Raw genomic sequence first — 16630 nt, 5'->3', positions numbered from 1 at the left:
TGTGGCTAGGGAGGTCATAGGCCCTAAGGGGGGAAGCTATGGCTGTTGTTTGCATGGACATGATGTTCCTCTCAAATTGATTTCTAAATATGTTGTTTGTGCTTATAGAATAGTGCTGGTGACTGCTTTAGTTGGAGAAGCTTCTTTTTGGTGGTGATAGGGTTCAAGACAGGGTTTCTTTGTGTAGCCCTGGCTGTCCTGGAACTCACTCTGTAGATCAGGCTGGCCTCCAACTCACAGAGATTCACCTGCCTCTGCCTCTGCCTCCTAAGTGCTGGGATTAAAGGCGTGCACCACCACCACCTGGCGAGAAGTTTCTTTTTGCAGTGGCCATTGGTGACCACACAGACGCAGAACTGGTCAAAGTACTTGGCAACATATATATATATATATATATATATATATATATGTGTGTGTGTGTGTGTGTGTGTGTGTGTGTGTGTGTATTTAACACATATAACTTCACATATCAGACAAAACTACTACCAATTACTAGCTTAAGCCATAAAAAGACACCAGGAACAGGATTCCTGGTTAGCAAGCTTTTCTCAGAGTTTGACTGATGATCTAAGGGGCTTGCACAGTGCTGAGGTGAGGACATCCAGCCCCATTCCCATGACTGTAGACTGACAGGCACTGTTGTCACAACTTTCTTACCACATCACAAGTTAGCTTTGTATAGTTTTCTTCCTGTTCACCTCCTGGTATCCTACTGGGAGAGGACCATTTTCATGTGCCTAGTGTTCCAAAGAAGGATGTGGCACTGAAAGTGGCTACAGGAGATAGCTGGGCCAGACATCTGAGAAGGCCTTTCCAGGTAGAATAATGCTCAAGCCTGAACACGTGAAATGGGACAGTGCCTGAGCCTCAGCCTTTAAAAATTCCATTAGAATTTCTAAGACATTTCCCCATCAGATTAGTTACGGCTTTTCCAAAATAATCATGAGAAAGATTTTTCTTGACAAGAAACATGAGTTCAGTACTGAGTCAGGTTCCCTGTAGGAGATGTGGTGATATCTTGCTTGTACAAATAAAGTTTGTCTGAAGGTCAGAGAATAGAGCCTGCCACTAGCTAACCATAAAGGTCTGGAGATCCATACAGACAGACAGGAAGTGAGGTAGCTGGGTGAAAACAGGATATAAGCAGGGAGAAACAGGAACTCGCTCTTTTGTCTGCTGAGATGTTAAAGAGGTAAGGTGTGACGGTGGCTTGCTCCTTCTCTCTGATCTCTCAGCATTTTTCTCTATATCTGACTCTGTGTTTTTATTATCTAGATCAATTAAGAACTCCACTTACATTTTGGCATTTAATGTGGGGCTCTAACCCATGACCCTGGGATTAAGAATCCCATGCTCGTAACCACACTGCAAATGACAGGCATTCTGCCAAGCATTCCTTGGGTCAATTGGAGCAATCTTTTTAGAAGAGACTTGAATTCTGTATTCTGTGCAAATTGCAGGCAACATGCCCCAAGCATACAAGTCTTGTCAAAGGATCACATGAAGGACTTGGTTTAGGGCAAACATTTCACCTTGTTCCACAAGCTGCTCATGAACTCAAGAGCTGATATGGCTTTGGGCCAGTGTAGCACCGTTGTTTATTACATCTTTGCTCATCCATGTAGCCTATTTGCTTCCATTGAGACAACTTTTCTTTACCAGACTAGATGCAAGCAGCTAAACCTAACTCTCAGATAGGTTCTTAGCAGGGCATTTTCAAATGGATTGTCAATATTCCAGGAGATCTGACACTGTGTGCAGCCGCAGCAAGAAGCCAAGCTGTCCCAAGCCCGCTGGCCCATTCAGTTGCAGTCTTGTCTGCAAGTCCCCTTCCATCTTTATTCCTCCCACTGAGAACTCAGCTTCTTCTTCCCGTGTCTATTACTGCTGTGCAATGGCACTTGCTCTCTATGGCAGGACAAACAGTACTGCTCACAGCGGCTAAACAGGTTCCAGTGGGCACTTCCTCCAACTCTTATAAGCTAGGCATCTTAGGTTACTAAGATGAGAATAAAAGGTTTTGAGAAAGACAAAACATGGGGACAAAGAGCTTCCTCCAGCCATCGTGGGACTACTTTCTCTCTAGAACACACAACACAGTAAAAATCCAGATCTTCAACTGAAGTATGCTCAGTTACTTGAGAATCAATTTTTGACTCCTACAAAATTGAAACCACTAATATATTATTAGTATATAGTATTATTGTGTTATAAATCTATTACTAGCTACATGCCCTCTTCAAAACATAATACAAAGATATGCTTGACCTACTAGTGGACCCATGGAGCAATTCTGACAAAACCCTGTTTGAATAGGATCTGAATCAACCAGGAAACTCTGGAACTGAAAAGGAAATGTAGAAGAAAACCAAGCTCTCTCAACACATTTTTCTCAACATTCACTCAGTATTTATTGATCCCTAGCTATGTGTCAGAAGTCACACATGTAATTCTCTTGTTGTCTTGATTAAGCTTACCTAGGATAGCTACCTAATTAACTGTCAAGGCTCCCGCTTTCGAACCCAGTTAACCTTAGGTACTAGTTTCCAAAAGAAGATGGGGTATCTGTGTGGTGGGGGCTGCCTCACTATGCAAGCATAGAGTGCAGCATCGAGGCCAGTCTCTAAGTCACCCAGGATCTATTTGTTGAATGATTAACTGAGAAGAAGCAAAGGAAGACTCTAGAAGCAGCAGCAACACTGCAGTTGGCATTCTGATTTGACATGCTGACCTGCTCGCAGACAAAATGGACTGCGAGCACTTGGTGCTCCCGAGACATCAGTGTTTCTCACTCCAGAGCGTTGCAACCCTGAGGTCTGAATCTTTGTTCTGAAACACTTATATTTCCATTTCCTATGTAGTGAAAAGCATTCACTGTTCCAAAACCAAGCTCATAGGAGAAGCCCCAGTCATGCAAGGGCGGAGTAACCCACTTTGGAAGGAAGCCCCCAGGGACCCAAGCAAACATCCTGTTGTAAGCAAACCCTCCACCAGGTAGGCACACAAAGCAGGTGCTAACCTCTTCTCCCTCAGATCTTCTAGGGTCCTTCCTAGCCTTTCTTCTCTGCTTTCTCTTATGTTTGTCTTCCTTCATGCTTTTTACTGTGGCCACAGGGTCCTGGACTATTTCTGGGGTAGGAGTCATGTGATTACTCATTGACCAATCAGAGATGCCATTTGAGCTCCACTGAGAGTTGATAGGATTAGCGGGAAACAACACAGATTTTGCTCCGGGAGCTGTGGGTTGAAACTCATAATAATCCCACTCCAGGCCACTGGAGGTCATTCTTCCTCTAATTCTCAGATATTACCATGCCATAAACATCAGTATCTGCAGAATATGAAGTTAGAAGTGAATCGTCACAAAGTCAACATTCTGTTTCTTCCCATCTCCCAGACAGGGAACTTCTAAAGTGACTCCCCCATAGTTAAATTACCCTCTTTTTTTAATGATAATAAAGCAATTTGTTTGCATTTTTGTGGACATCTCAAACCTGATTGTCAACAGGCATGGTAAGTACACAGGAAACAGCTGAGTATGGCGTCAGTCCCGCCCTCAGTTTTTTGGCACTACCTGTTGTTACACTGCAAGTGTTCTATTGCTATAGGGAGAAACAAGGTACGAACTGTCTGTGCAGAGCAGCAAAGGATGTAAAAGACCCGATGACTCAAACGAGAGAGGTGTTTTACCTAAATGCAGGGCTGGCTTTCCTTCCACCCTGGCTCACCAGGGCTTCGTGTGCCGTGAGAATTCTTGCCTTCTCTGCTTCCTTCCATATCTGAAACATCAGCATAGTGTCTGCTGCATGAGACCAAAGCGAGCCTCAGACTCGGGACCTGAGTAGGGGTGTTTGGTTGGCATGCCTGGCATTGTGACCTTGCCACGGTGGCAAGCAAGAACTTTAATTATCAAAGAGAAGACTAAATCATCACAACATGCTTGTAACAGCTACTCAAGGCCCCACCTTCCCTTCGATCATTTATTTATACGCTCTCCCTGTATTTTCCTCCTGTCTTCGAAGGAGAGTTCTTCAAAGGAATGTTATATTGGTCATAGTGTAGAAAATAAAGTGTTATGACCAAGGTGAGAATCAACAGCTTAAGGCTAAATCAGCAATTTTTGAGAATAACACCCTTGGTGATTCATAGGCTTCAGATACAACTAGAGATTTATATGGGATGCTGATACCCTCTGCCCATGCATAAAACTAGTCCATGTGCTTGCCTGTCTGCCTGCCTGCCTATATAGACAGGGTCTCATATGTCCAAGGCTAGCCTCAAACTTGCTGTGTAGCCAAGTCACTTGTGAATGTGTTTGTCAAATTTCAGGATACTGTACAGGGTTGCAAGGAAAATTCTAGGTAGTGTTGTTGGAAGAAATTATCATAAGGAAAGACTCTGTAAGATGCTCTTTACTCACACGACTTTTATTTCTTAGAATTGTACCATATCATTGAGAGAAGAAGGGGGTGGGTGCTGGAGAGCTAGTTCAGTGGTTAAGCTCTTTCAAAGGACCTCAGTTTGGTTCCTAGCACCCACATGGTAGTTCACAACCATCTGTAACTCCAGTTCCAGGGAATCTGATGACCTATTCTGATTTCTACAGGTACCAGGGATGCACAGATACACATGGAAACACCCAAGAGAAAATAAAAAAATAAATAAAAAGAGCTGAACCAGTTTCTGAAAATAGTTCCCAATCACATTGCCATAGGGTTTTTTCCTAGTAACTCACTGGAGGACAATTTATGTTATCATTCCTCAGAGACCCCACCTTCTCCAAAGACCCAAGAGACCAAGGCTCTGTGCTGTGTAGTCAGCCCCGCTTGGCCAATGCTCAAAGACTCAGACTGGGCACACGGTGCTGAAGGAGCCAGTGGGAGTCTGTCCCAACAATCTGGATGGACATCTCAGTGAGCTGATGGGAGTCGGACTAGGTGAGTGAATGGGAGTCACATGTCAATCACATAGAACTACCAGTGAACTCTTACAAGAGGTCTTGTTCTTGCCTAAGTCCCTTTCCCCCCTTTTAGTTGGAATGGAACTTCCAACTAAATGTACACTAACAGAAATTAAGATAAAGTGCATGTGTGTGGGGGGGGTATGGGGACTAAGCCTCACCTTTTCTTCAGCAGTGAATTTGATTGATGACACATACATCCAATGGGTCTTTCCCACACTCACTGCCAGAGTGTACTAAAACAGGGCAAGGTGAATGCCCTCAGCGACTCTGCACTCGACAGAGAACCATAATTGAAGCGCTCCCTTTAAGCTAGTATACTGCTGAGAATGAGTCTCCCAGAAGGTATCCCCAAAAACATTTTTGCCAGCACAGGGACCAGGCTAGAGCCAAAAAACATTCTGGCAACACCTAGTCCCCTCCCTCCTCACACTGCCGACATCTGCCCTGCGGACTGCTACCGCAGACAAGCTCCCCTGCCAACCCTTCTCTGGAGGAAATGATGCTTGCTTCTACTTACATCATCCTGCACATCGAGGTCACAGCCAGCCTTCAGCAGAATCTGGACCACGGACAGATGACCCTTATTGGCAGCAAGGTGCAAGGGGGTCCGGCCATGCTGTTAATGCAAAGGAGACAATTGGTTTCAGAACTAGATACACCACAGGACAGGACACTAAAGCCAAGAGGACACAGCAGCTTTTAAGAACACCCCTGTTCCCCTGTTCAGAATTCAAGTTGCCTTGGTTAACTTTGGCCATTGGCACTGTAACTGACAAAAAAAAAAAAAAAAAAAAAAAAAAAGAGTCCAGCTGGGAGTGGTGCCTTTATGCCTTTAATCCCAGAAAAGTCAGGTGGATCTCTGAGTTCCAGACCAGTCAGGGCTACATAGTGAGACCTTGTCTCAAAACACTAACAACAACAACAACAACAACAACAACAACAAGTTAAAGCTGGGCCTTGGTGGCGCACGCCTTTAATCCCAGCACTTGGGAGGCAGAGGCAGGCGGATCTCTGTGAGTTCGAGGCCAGCCTGGTATCCAGAGTGAGTGCCAGGATAGGCTCCAAAGCTACACAGAGAAACCCTGTCTCAAACAAAACAAAACAAAACAAAACAAATACTAATAAGTTAAAAAGCAAGGATTTCCCTTAGTGTAAAATTTTTATGTCCTTCTCTCCTTAAGTGACAGAATATGGGGCTTCTCATCCTCCTATTTTCCCACTAGTTCTATACCATGAGGTGATGAAGGACTGTGACAATGAATCTGGCACGACCATGGGCAGGAGACAAACAAATGTCAAACTCACAGGCTCCTGAAGATCTAGTCAATAACTCCATAAAGTTAAGAGCTATAGCTAAGCAGAGGTTGGAAAGACCCTGCTTTTTTTAAAAAACAGATTTTTAAAAGAATGAAAATATAGTATATTAAGATCCATATGCTGGGGAGTTAGTTGGTGGCACACACCTTTAATCCCAGCTCTTGGGAGGCAAAGGCAGGAGGATCTCGGTAAATTTGAGGCCAACCTTGTGGTCTACAGAGTGAGTTCCAGGACAGCCATGGCAGTTACACAGAGAAACCCTGTCTTGCAAAACAAAAAACAAAAAACAAAAAACAAAAAACAAAAAAAAAAAAGAAAGAAAGAAAGAAAAGGAAAGGAAAAAAATCCCACACATCTGCCAACTATTAAAAAGAAAAATCAGAGAAACTATTACTGTTCCTGTGACTGCCCTCCCAGATCTCTCTGTGGCCCCCAAAAACTAACCCTTCTTTGCAATGTGACACTTACATTTCATAGTCTTTTGTTACACTGTCACTCCCTGTGTGTGGCCAGGGGCAACATCCAGGTTATTGTTTCAAATGATTTCAGGCATGTTAAGCAACAAGGTATCATTTAGCTTTTCTTTTTGCAATTTTGTTTGTTATTGGGTTTTGCTCCAACATTCTGTTCAGGTTTCCTACTGACTACCCGGCATGGAAATGCCCAGATGTTCCTTGCAGACTGCACCGAGATGGGCTTTTCGGCTTTTGGGTGCCTACTGTATGTGATACCCAAAAGAAAGTGCACTTCGCTGGGTGTATATTAGCTTCTGTCCTGGGAACTGACCTTGTAAAACTCCTACCTCTCTAGGCTCTCACAGAGACATCCTGTTTCCCCTCAGGATTCACTAGCTAGAAAAGTTCAAGTGACTATGGCCATTTGATGAAAGGAGGCTCATGGGGGCATTACATCCAGCTTGGCATGTCACTAAGACCCCACTGCCTGCATTGATATTATAGTGGGAAAGGCATGTTTACCTTCTAGATAAAGCATGAGTCTGCTAGATAACTAACCATAAAGAAAACAACAGACAAAATAAGGATCTTAATTCCTAGCCGTGAAATCCAATCAAAAGAGCAGAATGAGTCTGGAAAGAAAGAGGCCAGAGCTTGCTTTAAAATTAGAATTCTTAATTAAAGGACAAAGTTACTCCCAAGAGTTATACTATAAAAAAAAACCTTCACAAGAAAAGGCAAGGTCAGAGAAGAGACAAAGGATTGACCCTTCTCCAGTCACCACGTGCTACCTAACCTCGATCCTTCGGTGAAATGTCCACAGTGTCCCAGATGGAGGAAAGTGACTGGGTTTTAATCACTGGGCTCAGGCTCAGGCTCCAACTGTCATCACATGTCCTTGTGAATGACCTCATATCTCAACACTGACTAAGGGACCTTCACAAATTTTCTAAGGCACTCTGAATCTCAGGCAGTTTGTCATGGGGGTGAGGGAATACACGTGTGTGCTGTGAGAGCAGAGACACTGTAGTCAAATACAAGTGCCTTAAACAACAAGACAACAGAGCAAGGCAGGGGACAGGAGTCCAGACTGCTTGGAAAGAAGCCAGGGCCAGGGCCACAGCCCAAGGAGCTGTGGGGACATTCCCACCAGCACCCACCCATTCCTGATGGGTAAGCCAGATAAAAGTTTTGTCCAAGTGAACACAGGCAGAAGGCAGAAGAAGGAAACACTATTGTGGTTCCTCTGTGGAGCCTACTGTTTGCATGAATGCCTGGCCCTATGGTTCCTGTGTACAGCCTCAATCCCCGGTGGAATGGCCTCTGGGCACTGAGCCAACAATGGGACTAGTGCCTTGTAGATAGGGTAGGTGTCCACTCAATGCTACATGGTGCTGGCTCCTTGACTTGGATGGCACAGTATCCTGAACTGTGAGAACCAAAGGTCGGCTGTTTGGGCATCCAGTCTACAGCATCTTGTTTCAGAGGCTGGAATGGACCAAGATAGTTTCAAACCAGATCACATGCCCGAGTGCATCCAGAAACTACCGAACACAAACAATGTCCCTGAACTGCAGACATGTCCTAAGCCAAAGTCATCAGAGTCTTCCAGTTGAAAACTAAAAGGCTAGGACCATTGGAGCCTAATAGATCTCTGTCAGAGATAGCAATGCCTAGTGACTTCATGTAGTACAATTACCTAAGCCTGCTTCCTCATCTGTCCAGCAGGAATGGACTCCCCTTCCCTGAGATAAAAATGAAGTGCACTCCATCTCAAGTGGGTTTCCCTGCTGCTGCTGTCTGTCCTCAGCCCCCAAGCTAAGGATACCCCCAACCACTGTCCCTACTTGATAAACACCCCTATACCTTTGCCATAGCAAAGAGCAGTGAAATATTTACATCCCGGTCTGAGTGAAGACATAGGTTCTAGCTTTCAAGGCTCCCTCTTGCCACTCCCTCCTTGCATATCTGTTTCCATTTCCTGTTCTGAGATCTGTTCTGAAGTTCTCAATTTGTGTTCTGCTTACAAAGCCTTTTCGTCTCCAGGAATACCCTTCTCCAAACTCCTCCTTCTCTTGTTCCCCCAAGACATGACCCCAGCCATCTCCATATTCATGGCATTTGGTGTTCCATTAGAAAAACCACAGACTGTTCTATTTTGTGTGTCATCCTGGGTCCAGCTGGGGTGTGATCTCCTGAATGAACTGTACCTTTCATGAGTGATGAATCAGGTTGACACTGGGTGGTGGGAGGGCCACATGCAAGAGGCTCCTGGAGCACATCGGCACTGGAGCAAATTCCATGACACTGGATTGACTTCAGAAAACAAATGGAGATCGTGGGGTATTGACAAGCTCAGGTTCAAGGATGCCTCTGCCCCTCAAAGGACACGTCAGCCTCTTGGGCCATTTTAGCAGATACATGTACACAGGCTGCCCTGTGAAGGTGCTGGGTGTCCACCTACACTCAACACCTTTGCTAGTCTCTGGGAGAGCACAGCACTAGAAAAAGCAGGCTGGTTTCCTTCAGCAGCTGAAGCTGTCCATCCCAACAAAAGAAGAATGCAAGAACATTCTGTTTTTCAGAACATTCTGTAGTGAAAATCAAGAACAGTGGGACCTGTCAGAAAGCAGGTTCTCCCCACCCAGTGCACAGCACACCCCTGCCCCAATTTATGGAAAACACAAGAAAATAGATCCTTAGAGGCATCTTTGAACAACCTAAGTCAAGATGAAACTGCTGCCATTTCCACGCCCTTAGGAGTGGTTGGGAAGGAAATGTAAGCAGAGAAAAGACTGTATAATACAAATGGTGTGAAGTTGATGCACTACCCTAGTTACTTTCAAAGACAAGCCTGACCCAGCCTAGACCGTCTCAGTCTGCAGAGAACGATGAAGACAAGAACAAGAGACAGCGGCAGTAGATGCTCACTGCACTGAAGACACTGTCTTAACCTCACACATGTTAGCTCATTCAGTCCTCCAACTGATGGGGAAAGTACTTCTGTGTATGCTTATCTTATTGATTGTTGAATAAAATACTGTTTGGCCAATGAGACAGCAAGTTAGACAGGACTAGGAGTCAAAGAGGATTCTGGGAAATGTAGTAGAGAAGTGCTGATCCAGGCAGGAAGTGACATAGCAAGGAGACTCATATTTAAAGAAGGAGAATCAGGAAGCGTGCCTCCTTTCCCCTCCACTCCTGCTCCAGCGGCACAATGTGATCCACCGGCAAGGAGGGACGCCAATAAGGCATCCAATAAGATAAGTCTTATAAAGTATATAGGTTTATGATAGTTAAGACTGAGATAACAGATGAGAATCCTAGTCATTGGCCAAGCAGCATTGTACCTAATACAAGTTTCTGTGTATTCATTTGGGCCCTAACTCAGACGGGCAGCTGGCGTAAAGCTCACACGTGGCGGTGGGGCTCAGGCGGCTTTTGGCAGAAAGATTTATCATAACATCCAACTCTATGAGATAGACACTATCAAACCCATTTTACAGGTGAGGAAGCAAGAGGCACAAAGAGACTGCCATTGTTCTAGAAATATAGACTCAGCCCTTGAGCTCTATGACCCTACCCCATGCTCTGATTCATGATACACTGCCCTGGTGTGGTGTGTATGTGTGTGTGTGTGTTAGTTTGCTTTCTATTGTTGTTATAAACATCATGACCAAAAGCAACTTTAAAAGGAAAGAGTTTATCTGACATTTCCATGTGAAAGTCATCATTAAGGGAAGGCAGGGCAGGAACCTGGGGGCAGGCACTGCAGCAGAGACCATGGAGGAATACTGCTTTTTGGTTTGTTCAGTCTGCTTGCTGTCTTACACATCCAGGAACACCTGCCTAGGGGAAGCACCACCTTGCATATCAACCATCAATCAAGGAAAGTCCCACAGACTTGCCTACAGACCAATGTGATATAGACAGTTCCTGACCCTGGCTTGTGTCAAATTTACAAAATCTAAATAGCACAGGGTTCCAGTCATGGATAAGGGAGCAGTGGGCCTGGCTTTTGGGATGCTCTCAGGGTCTTGAATGTTGTACCCAGACACTGACCCCTTGGAGTTCTGAGATCCACCTGGTTTCCTCAGATCTGAAAGGACGAGCAGGGATGTTCTACTTTCTCTGTACTCCTAAACCTTCTGGGGAGCTTATCTGTCTGTGATGTCTGACACACTCCTTCCTGCAGGGTTTCCAGTCAACTATAGGACCCCATAGTACACACAGTGCTTATACAACCTTCCTGGGTGACTCTGATCTGTGACAGTTGTGAACACAGGATGAGATGAGGAGGGGCCAGGAAAAGTGTTCCAAAGAGGGTCCCCCTGGCTAAATCTGCCAGATTGGGCCTGCGCAAGCAAGAGCTATTTCTCTGGCTGCACTTTTCTTGGTGCCTTTTTCATTGTCATTAGTGCAGAACACTGAACCAGAGCATTTCTTCTATACGCTTTGACAGTTATATTCACAAGCTACACAAAACCATACAGCTCCTTGCAGCAACAGTACACACAGTGACACTAGCAACAGTACACCTGGTGACAGCAGTTCTTCTCCCGGGCATCAGAATCTCCTGGAGGACTAGCTGTAACACAGACAGCTGCGCCTCTTGCCAGAGTTCCTGATTCAGAGTTTGGATGAAACCTAATAATCTGCATTTCTAATAAATGTCTGAGAGGTGGATACTGAGTGTGGGATTGTCAGTGTGAGTGCCACTTCACCCATTAGCTGTCAGGCCAATCACCCTTTAGATTTGCCTATACTCTTTTTAAAATATATACTTTTATTTTTATGTGTTTGAGTATTTTGCCTGCATGTATATAGGTGCCATACATATTCTTCTGGATGCCTATGGCATCCAGAAGAAGGTGTCAGATGCCCTGGAACTGGAGTTACTGATGGTTGCCAGTGCTGGAAACCAAATCTTGGTCCTTTGTAAGAGCACCAAGTGCTTTTAACCACTGAACCATCTCTCCAACTCCAAGTTACCTATAATCTTTTAATAAATCCAAAACATAACCACCAAAGGGTTAAATTCTATCAACTCTATGTGGGATCCTGCGAGGGTATCTTTAGCACTTGCTGTGATCATGGTTCACAGTTGTAGTTTCAGGGCAGGCCATGCCAGGCCAGGAGAGTGAGAGGAGGTGTAGCCCTCATTTCTTTCACCCAGCTAAGGTGAGGTAGAGGCTGCTTCACTTCAGGCAGCCAAAGAGTAAACATAGCTTGGGGATGCTGCCCAACAGTAGCCACAGAAAAGCAGCCCCACTGACAACCGTTCTGGGACAGTGGCTTGGAATGGCTCTGTGTTCAGGCAGGTGTAATGGACATCTACAGAGCTGACACAGGAGAGGCTCCCTTCCAGCAGGTGGCCCATAAATTACACTCACAGGTGACTGTAATAAGGGAGCAAAAGGTCCTTGCTACTCCAGTGAGAGAAGCAGGGAGGGCTGTCAGGGGACATTCCAGAAGGAATCACACTAAGACAGTGATCTCCCAACAATGAGGATGACAAGAGAATACAGATAAAGTTAAACTAAATATCAAAGGCAAGAGATGTCTTTCCCAATACAATATCTGTTCATACATGGGGCTGGGCCTCCCTGTTGGACACTGAGCCCTCTTTGAGAAGGTCCAGGACCCAAGTAATGGTGACTCAGGGTCATTTGAGAACCACAACCCACAAAAAAAGCAAAAGAAGATTCCATCCCCCAAAACCTCCCGAAGTCCCGGTGCCTGGGTCACGAACAACCCTGGTTGCTCATGCACCCAGGCCTGCTCCTGCTTCTGCTTACTAAAAGGCAGACTTTTTAGACCAGCAATGCAGCTTCATGAGCATTCCGGATGCTCTAACAGCACATCTCAAGAGTAAAGTGCATGGGTGCTGACTGGCATGCAGCCATTCCAGAAACACAGCTTCGCTCAATGAAATTTATTTTCCCAGAGCCTCATAGAGACCTGGGAAAAAGCCAAAAGAACAACACAGAACAGACTAGACTCCAAAGGAAGGTGGGGGTGAGGGGAACTAATAAAACGGAGACTCATTAGCTCAAATAAATAAAACAACTTTATAAACAATTTTAACTGGGATGCTTCAAGGAGACAGGTGGTTAGATGAGGCCCACTTGAGGGCAAACTCTATAGTGGGAAGAAATTAAGGACAGCACATCCTTTCCTTAGGAAATGGTAAGAAACAGCAGATGAGAACCATCCAGCCCTTGCTGGAGGTGAACAGTGTGGCAAGAGAATGCAAGGCTTTTAAAGAAAGCATGAGCATGTGTTAGAAACATGACATTCAGGTGTGGGGGGGTGCCTGTTTTTTGTTTTTTTTTTTTTTTTTTTTTGAGTCAAGGTCTCATGTAGCCGAGGCTGGCCTCAAACTCACTGTATAGCTTGAACTCTCTCTCATTTTTTTTTTTTTTTTGTTTTTTTCAAGACAGGGTTTCTCTGTATATCCTGGCTGTCCTGGAACTCACTCTGTAGACCAGGCTGGCCTTGAACTCAGAGATCTGCCTGCCTCTGCCTCCTGAGTGTTGGGATTAAAGGTGTGCACTACCGAAGCCCTGTGTTGAACTCTTAATCCTCCTTACCATCTCCCATGAGCCAGAATTACAGACTGCACCGCCACACCTATTTTAGGAAAATATCTTTGAGAGTTTAATTTGGATGAGGGTAGTAAGTCCCAGGCAGTTATGACTCTACAACAAATGAGACTTGACATCTCAAGATTGCATTTCTCATTTACTTCTGCCTCAGACAGTGGCCTTGGGGCTGCTCAGTTTGTTTTTAAATACCTGAAGAGCCCCCAGTTTCCCCAAGGGCCCTCCCACCCTTGACTATATTCCTTGAGAGTTTCAACTACTGCCTACAATGATTTGGAATTTGTTCAGAAGGACATCTTAAAAATTTTATTTATTTATTTATTTATATAATTTCATCTGCATTTGTATGTCTGTGTGAGAGTGTTGGATCCTCCGGAACTAGAGCTATGAGCTGCCAGGTGGGTGCTGGGAATTGAACCTGGGTTCTCTGGAAGAGCAGCCAGTGCTCTTAACTGATAGCCATCTCTCCAGCCCTCAGAACTTTAAACTTCTCAGGCTTACAATTCAATGAGACAAAGTTATGAAGACAAATAGAAGGAAATGGCATGGATTGAGGGAAAGGAAGACAATGAAAGTTCACATTTAAAAACTTACAGTCTAAAATTTTCCAGAGCTTTCTCTCCTTATGACAAACATGCTTTGCTTACTTGGATAAGTGACATATCTTATCATATCATATCTTAACCAGACCACAGGTGATGAAAGCAGCAAGATTGAAGAACTGCAGAGTAACAGGACAAAATGTAACAGAATGGACAAATGGTGATTCCTGACTGGGCAGCAATATCCATTACTGGGACAATTCTTTAAAATACCAATAATCATCAATAATTTGGAGAGGAAACAATTTTTAACCAATTGTTTCAAATAATTAGATTTCATTAATTTAAAAAAAATCCTTTTGGCTAGGCAGTGGTGGCACTTGCCTTTAATCTTAGCACTTGGGAGGCAGAGGCATTACATCTCTGTGAGTTTGAGGCCAGCCTGGTCTACAAAGTGAGTTCCAGGTCAGCCAGGACTGTTTCACAGAGAAACCCTGTTTCAAAAAAGAAAAAGAAAAAAAAATTCCTTTTGTGGTGACACATTAATTTTCAGGGTTAGGCTTCCTTCAAAATTGTCTACCAACAAGTCAATTAAAAATGGTTTATGTAATTTAATTGGCTGTTCAGGATTCCATCATCTGCTATGGCACAACATGCGCCTACGTGACAAGGCATCATCCGCGCAAGCCCTTCTTCAGAGGTGTGGATGGTGAGGTGACGCACTGACAGGCGAGGCACGTGACCCAGTGCATGGTGCACTATAGGGGGAAGGAAGGGACACCCTCTTCAGGGAATGAGAGTCACTGCCATTTCAGAATGGTCAATATGAGGTTTTCCTCCCATCATTTGTTGGCATAATGAGCCCTGGGATTCTCCGTGCATTCCTGGAACAACCTACTTATTTGCACTGCCTTCCTTCCCCTCAGTGGTAAGACTAAGAATGGCCAGGTGGTGGTGATGCATGCCTTTAATCCTGGCATTCCAGAGGCAGAGGCAGAAGCAGGTGCATCTCTGTGAGACCAGTCTAGTCTACAAAGAGAGTTTCAGGACAGCCAGAGATACACAAAGAAATCCTGTCTCGAACCCCCCCCCAAAAGAATAAAATAATATTTTTATTCTGGACTGGGCATGATGGCTCACACATGCAGGCTGAGAATTTGGGAGGTAGAGCAGGAATATTAGAAATTTCATAAGAATTAAAACAGTTAATGTTCTGCTGCTTCCTGGGTCAGTGTGTGTGTGTGGGGGGGGTTGTTTTATTGTGGTAAAATATACACAACATAAACATTTTTCATCTTACCTTGTTTTAATGTAAAATTCAGAGGCACCAAATCAATTCAGTGTTGTACAGTCATGACCACCATTCAGGTGTACACTGGTTTTCAGCCTATTTGCTTCTCTGCTCTTTCTTTGCCTACTGAAATGGCTAGAATTTCCAGATCATGTGGGATGAGCAGAGGTTCCCATCTTCTTCCTGGTCTCAGCAGGAAAGTGTTTCCTTTCTCACCATGCAGCACGATGCCAACGAGGGTTCCTGTTGTTGTGTTATTTTGTTTTCTGCAGCTGGTCTTTACCATATGTAGAAAACCCTTCAATTCTGCATTGCTGAGAATTCTTACTACACTTGAGTATGGGATGTTGTCAAATGCTTTTTCTTTTTCTTTTTAAAGAAAGATTTCATTTACATTTATTTTACATGTATTAGTATTTAGTCTATATGCATACATGCATGCATAACATGTGCACATCTGAATATTTCTTTTTTCTTTTTTTTTTTCCATTTGTTTTTTTGAGACAGGATTTCTCTGTGGCTTTGGAGGCTGTCCTGGAACTAGCTCTTGTAGACCAGGCTGGTCTCGAACTCACAGAGATCCACCTGCCTCTGCCTCCTGAGTGCTGGGATTAAAGGCGTGCACCACCAATGCCCGGCGTGAATATTTCTTTGCACTATGTATGTACCTGGTGTCCATGGAGGCCAGAAGAGGGCATTGGATCATCTGGAGCTGAAGTTACAGACAGTTACAGAGCGGCCATGTGAGTGCTTGGAATTGAACTCAGGTCCTCCGGAAGTAAAACATCTGCAGATACACTCCTTCATCAGTATCCTTTGGAAACTACAGGCTCCAGGACCTCCCTCAGATACTCACCCCATACACAGAATGGCACAGTATAGGCATAGGAGCTCCACACTCCTCTGGTATACTACAAACTGCCTCTAGACTATTTATAATGCCAACTGTAGAAAATGCAGACCCTATGTAAACAGTTGCTGTGCTGTAATAGTATGAAAAGAAAGTCGTGTTCAGCACATATTACAAATACAATTTGTTTTGTTGTGTTTTGAGACAAGGTCTAACTACGTGACTCTGGCTGGCCTGGAACTCACTATGTAGACCAGATCTGCCTGCCTCTGCCTCCCAAGTACTGGAATTAAAGATGTATGCTACCACAGCCAGCTTTAATTTCTTTTTAATATTTCTCATGCCTTCCATCTCTTAAACTTTTCAAAACCAAATGAAGACAGCACACGGCTTCAAGTCGCATCTACCGGATGAGGATAATTTATAGTCTCAAATAGATTTTCTGTCTTCAGTTGGCTGAATCTGTTATGAACCAAATGTCTGGGTTTCCCCCAGAATTCAGATGCTAAAGCTCTAGCCCTCAATGCAATAGTGTCTGAAGATGGCGCCTTTGGGAGTTAATTAACATCAGGGAGGTCTTCAGGGAGGGCCTTCTAGAATGGTATTG

General features: G+C 44.4%; 1 protein-coding gene across 1 annotated transcript in view; it reads right to left on the bottom strand.

Moving 5' to 3' along the window:
* Ankrd6 (ankyrin repeat domain 6) overlaps positions 1–16630 on the bottom strand; it is a 59981-nt gene that overhangs the window by 28471 nt on the left and 14880 nt on the right. Inside the window, exon 2 of the mRNA XM_027403422.2 lies at positions 5481–5579. Coding sequence (XP_027259223.1) covers positions 5481–5579 — 99 coding nt within the window. The remainder of the gene's footprint in view (positions 1–5480; positions 5580–16630) is intronic.

This window comes from Cricetulus griseus, chromosome 2 (genome assembly GCF_003668045.3).
Source record: "Cricetulus griseus strain 17A/GY chromosome 2, alternate assembly CriGri-PICRH-1.0, whole genome shotgun sequence".
Lineage (NCBI taxonomy): Eukaryota > Metazoa > Chordata > Mammalia > Rodentia > Cricetidae > Cricetulus > Cricetulus griseus.
Note: the sequence above shows the minus strand (reverse complement) of the source record. Positions and strands in the feature narration are given on the sequence as shown.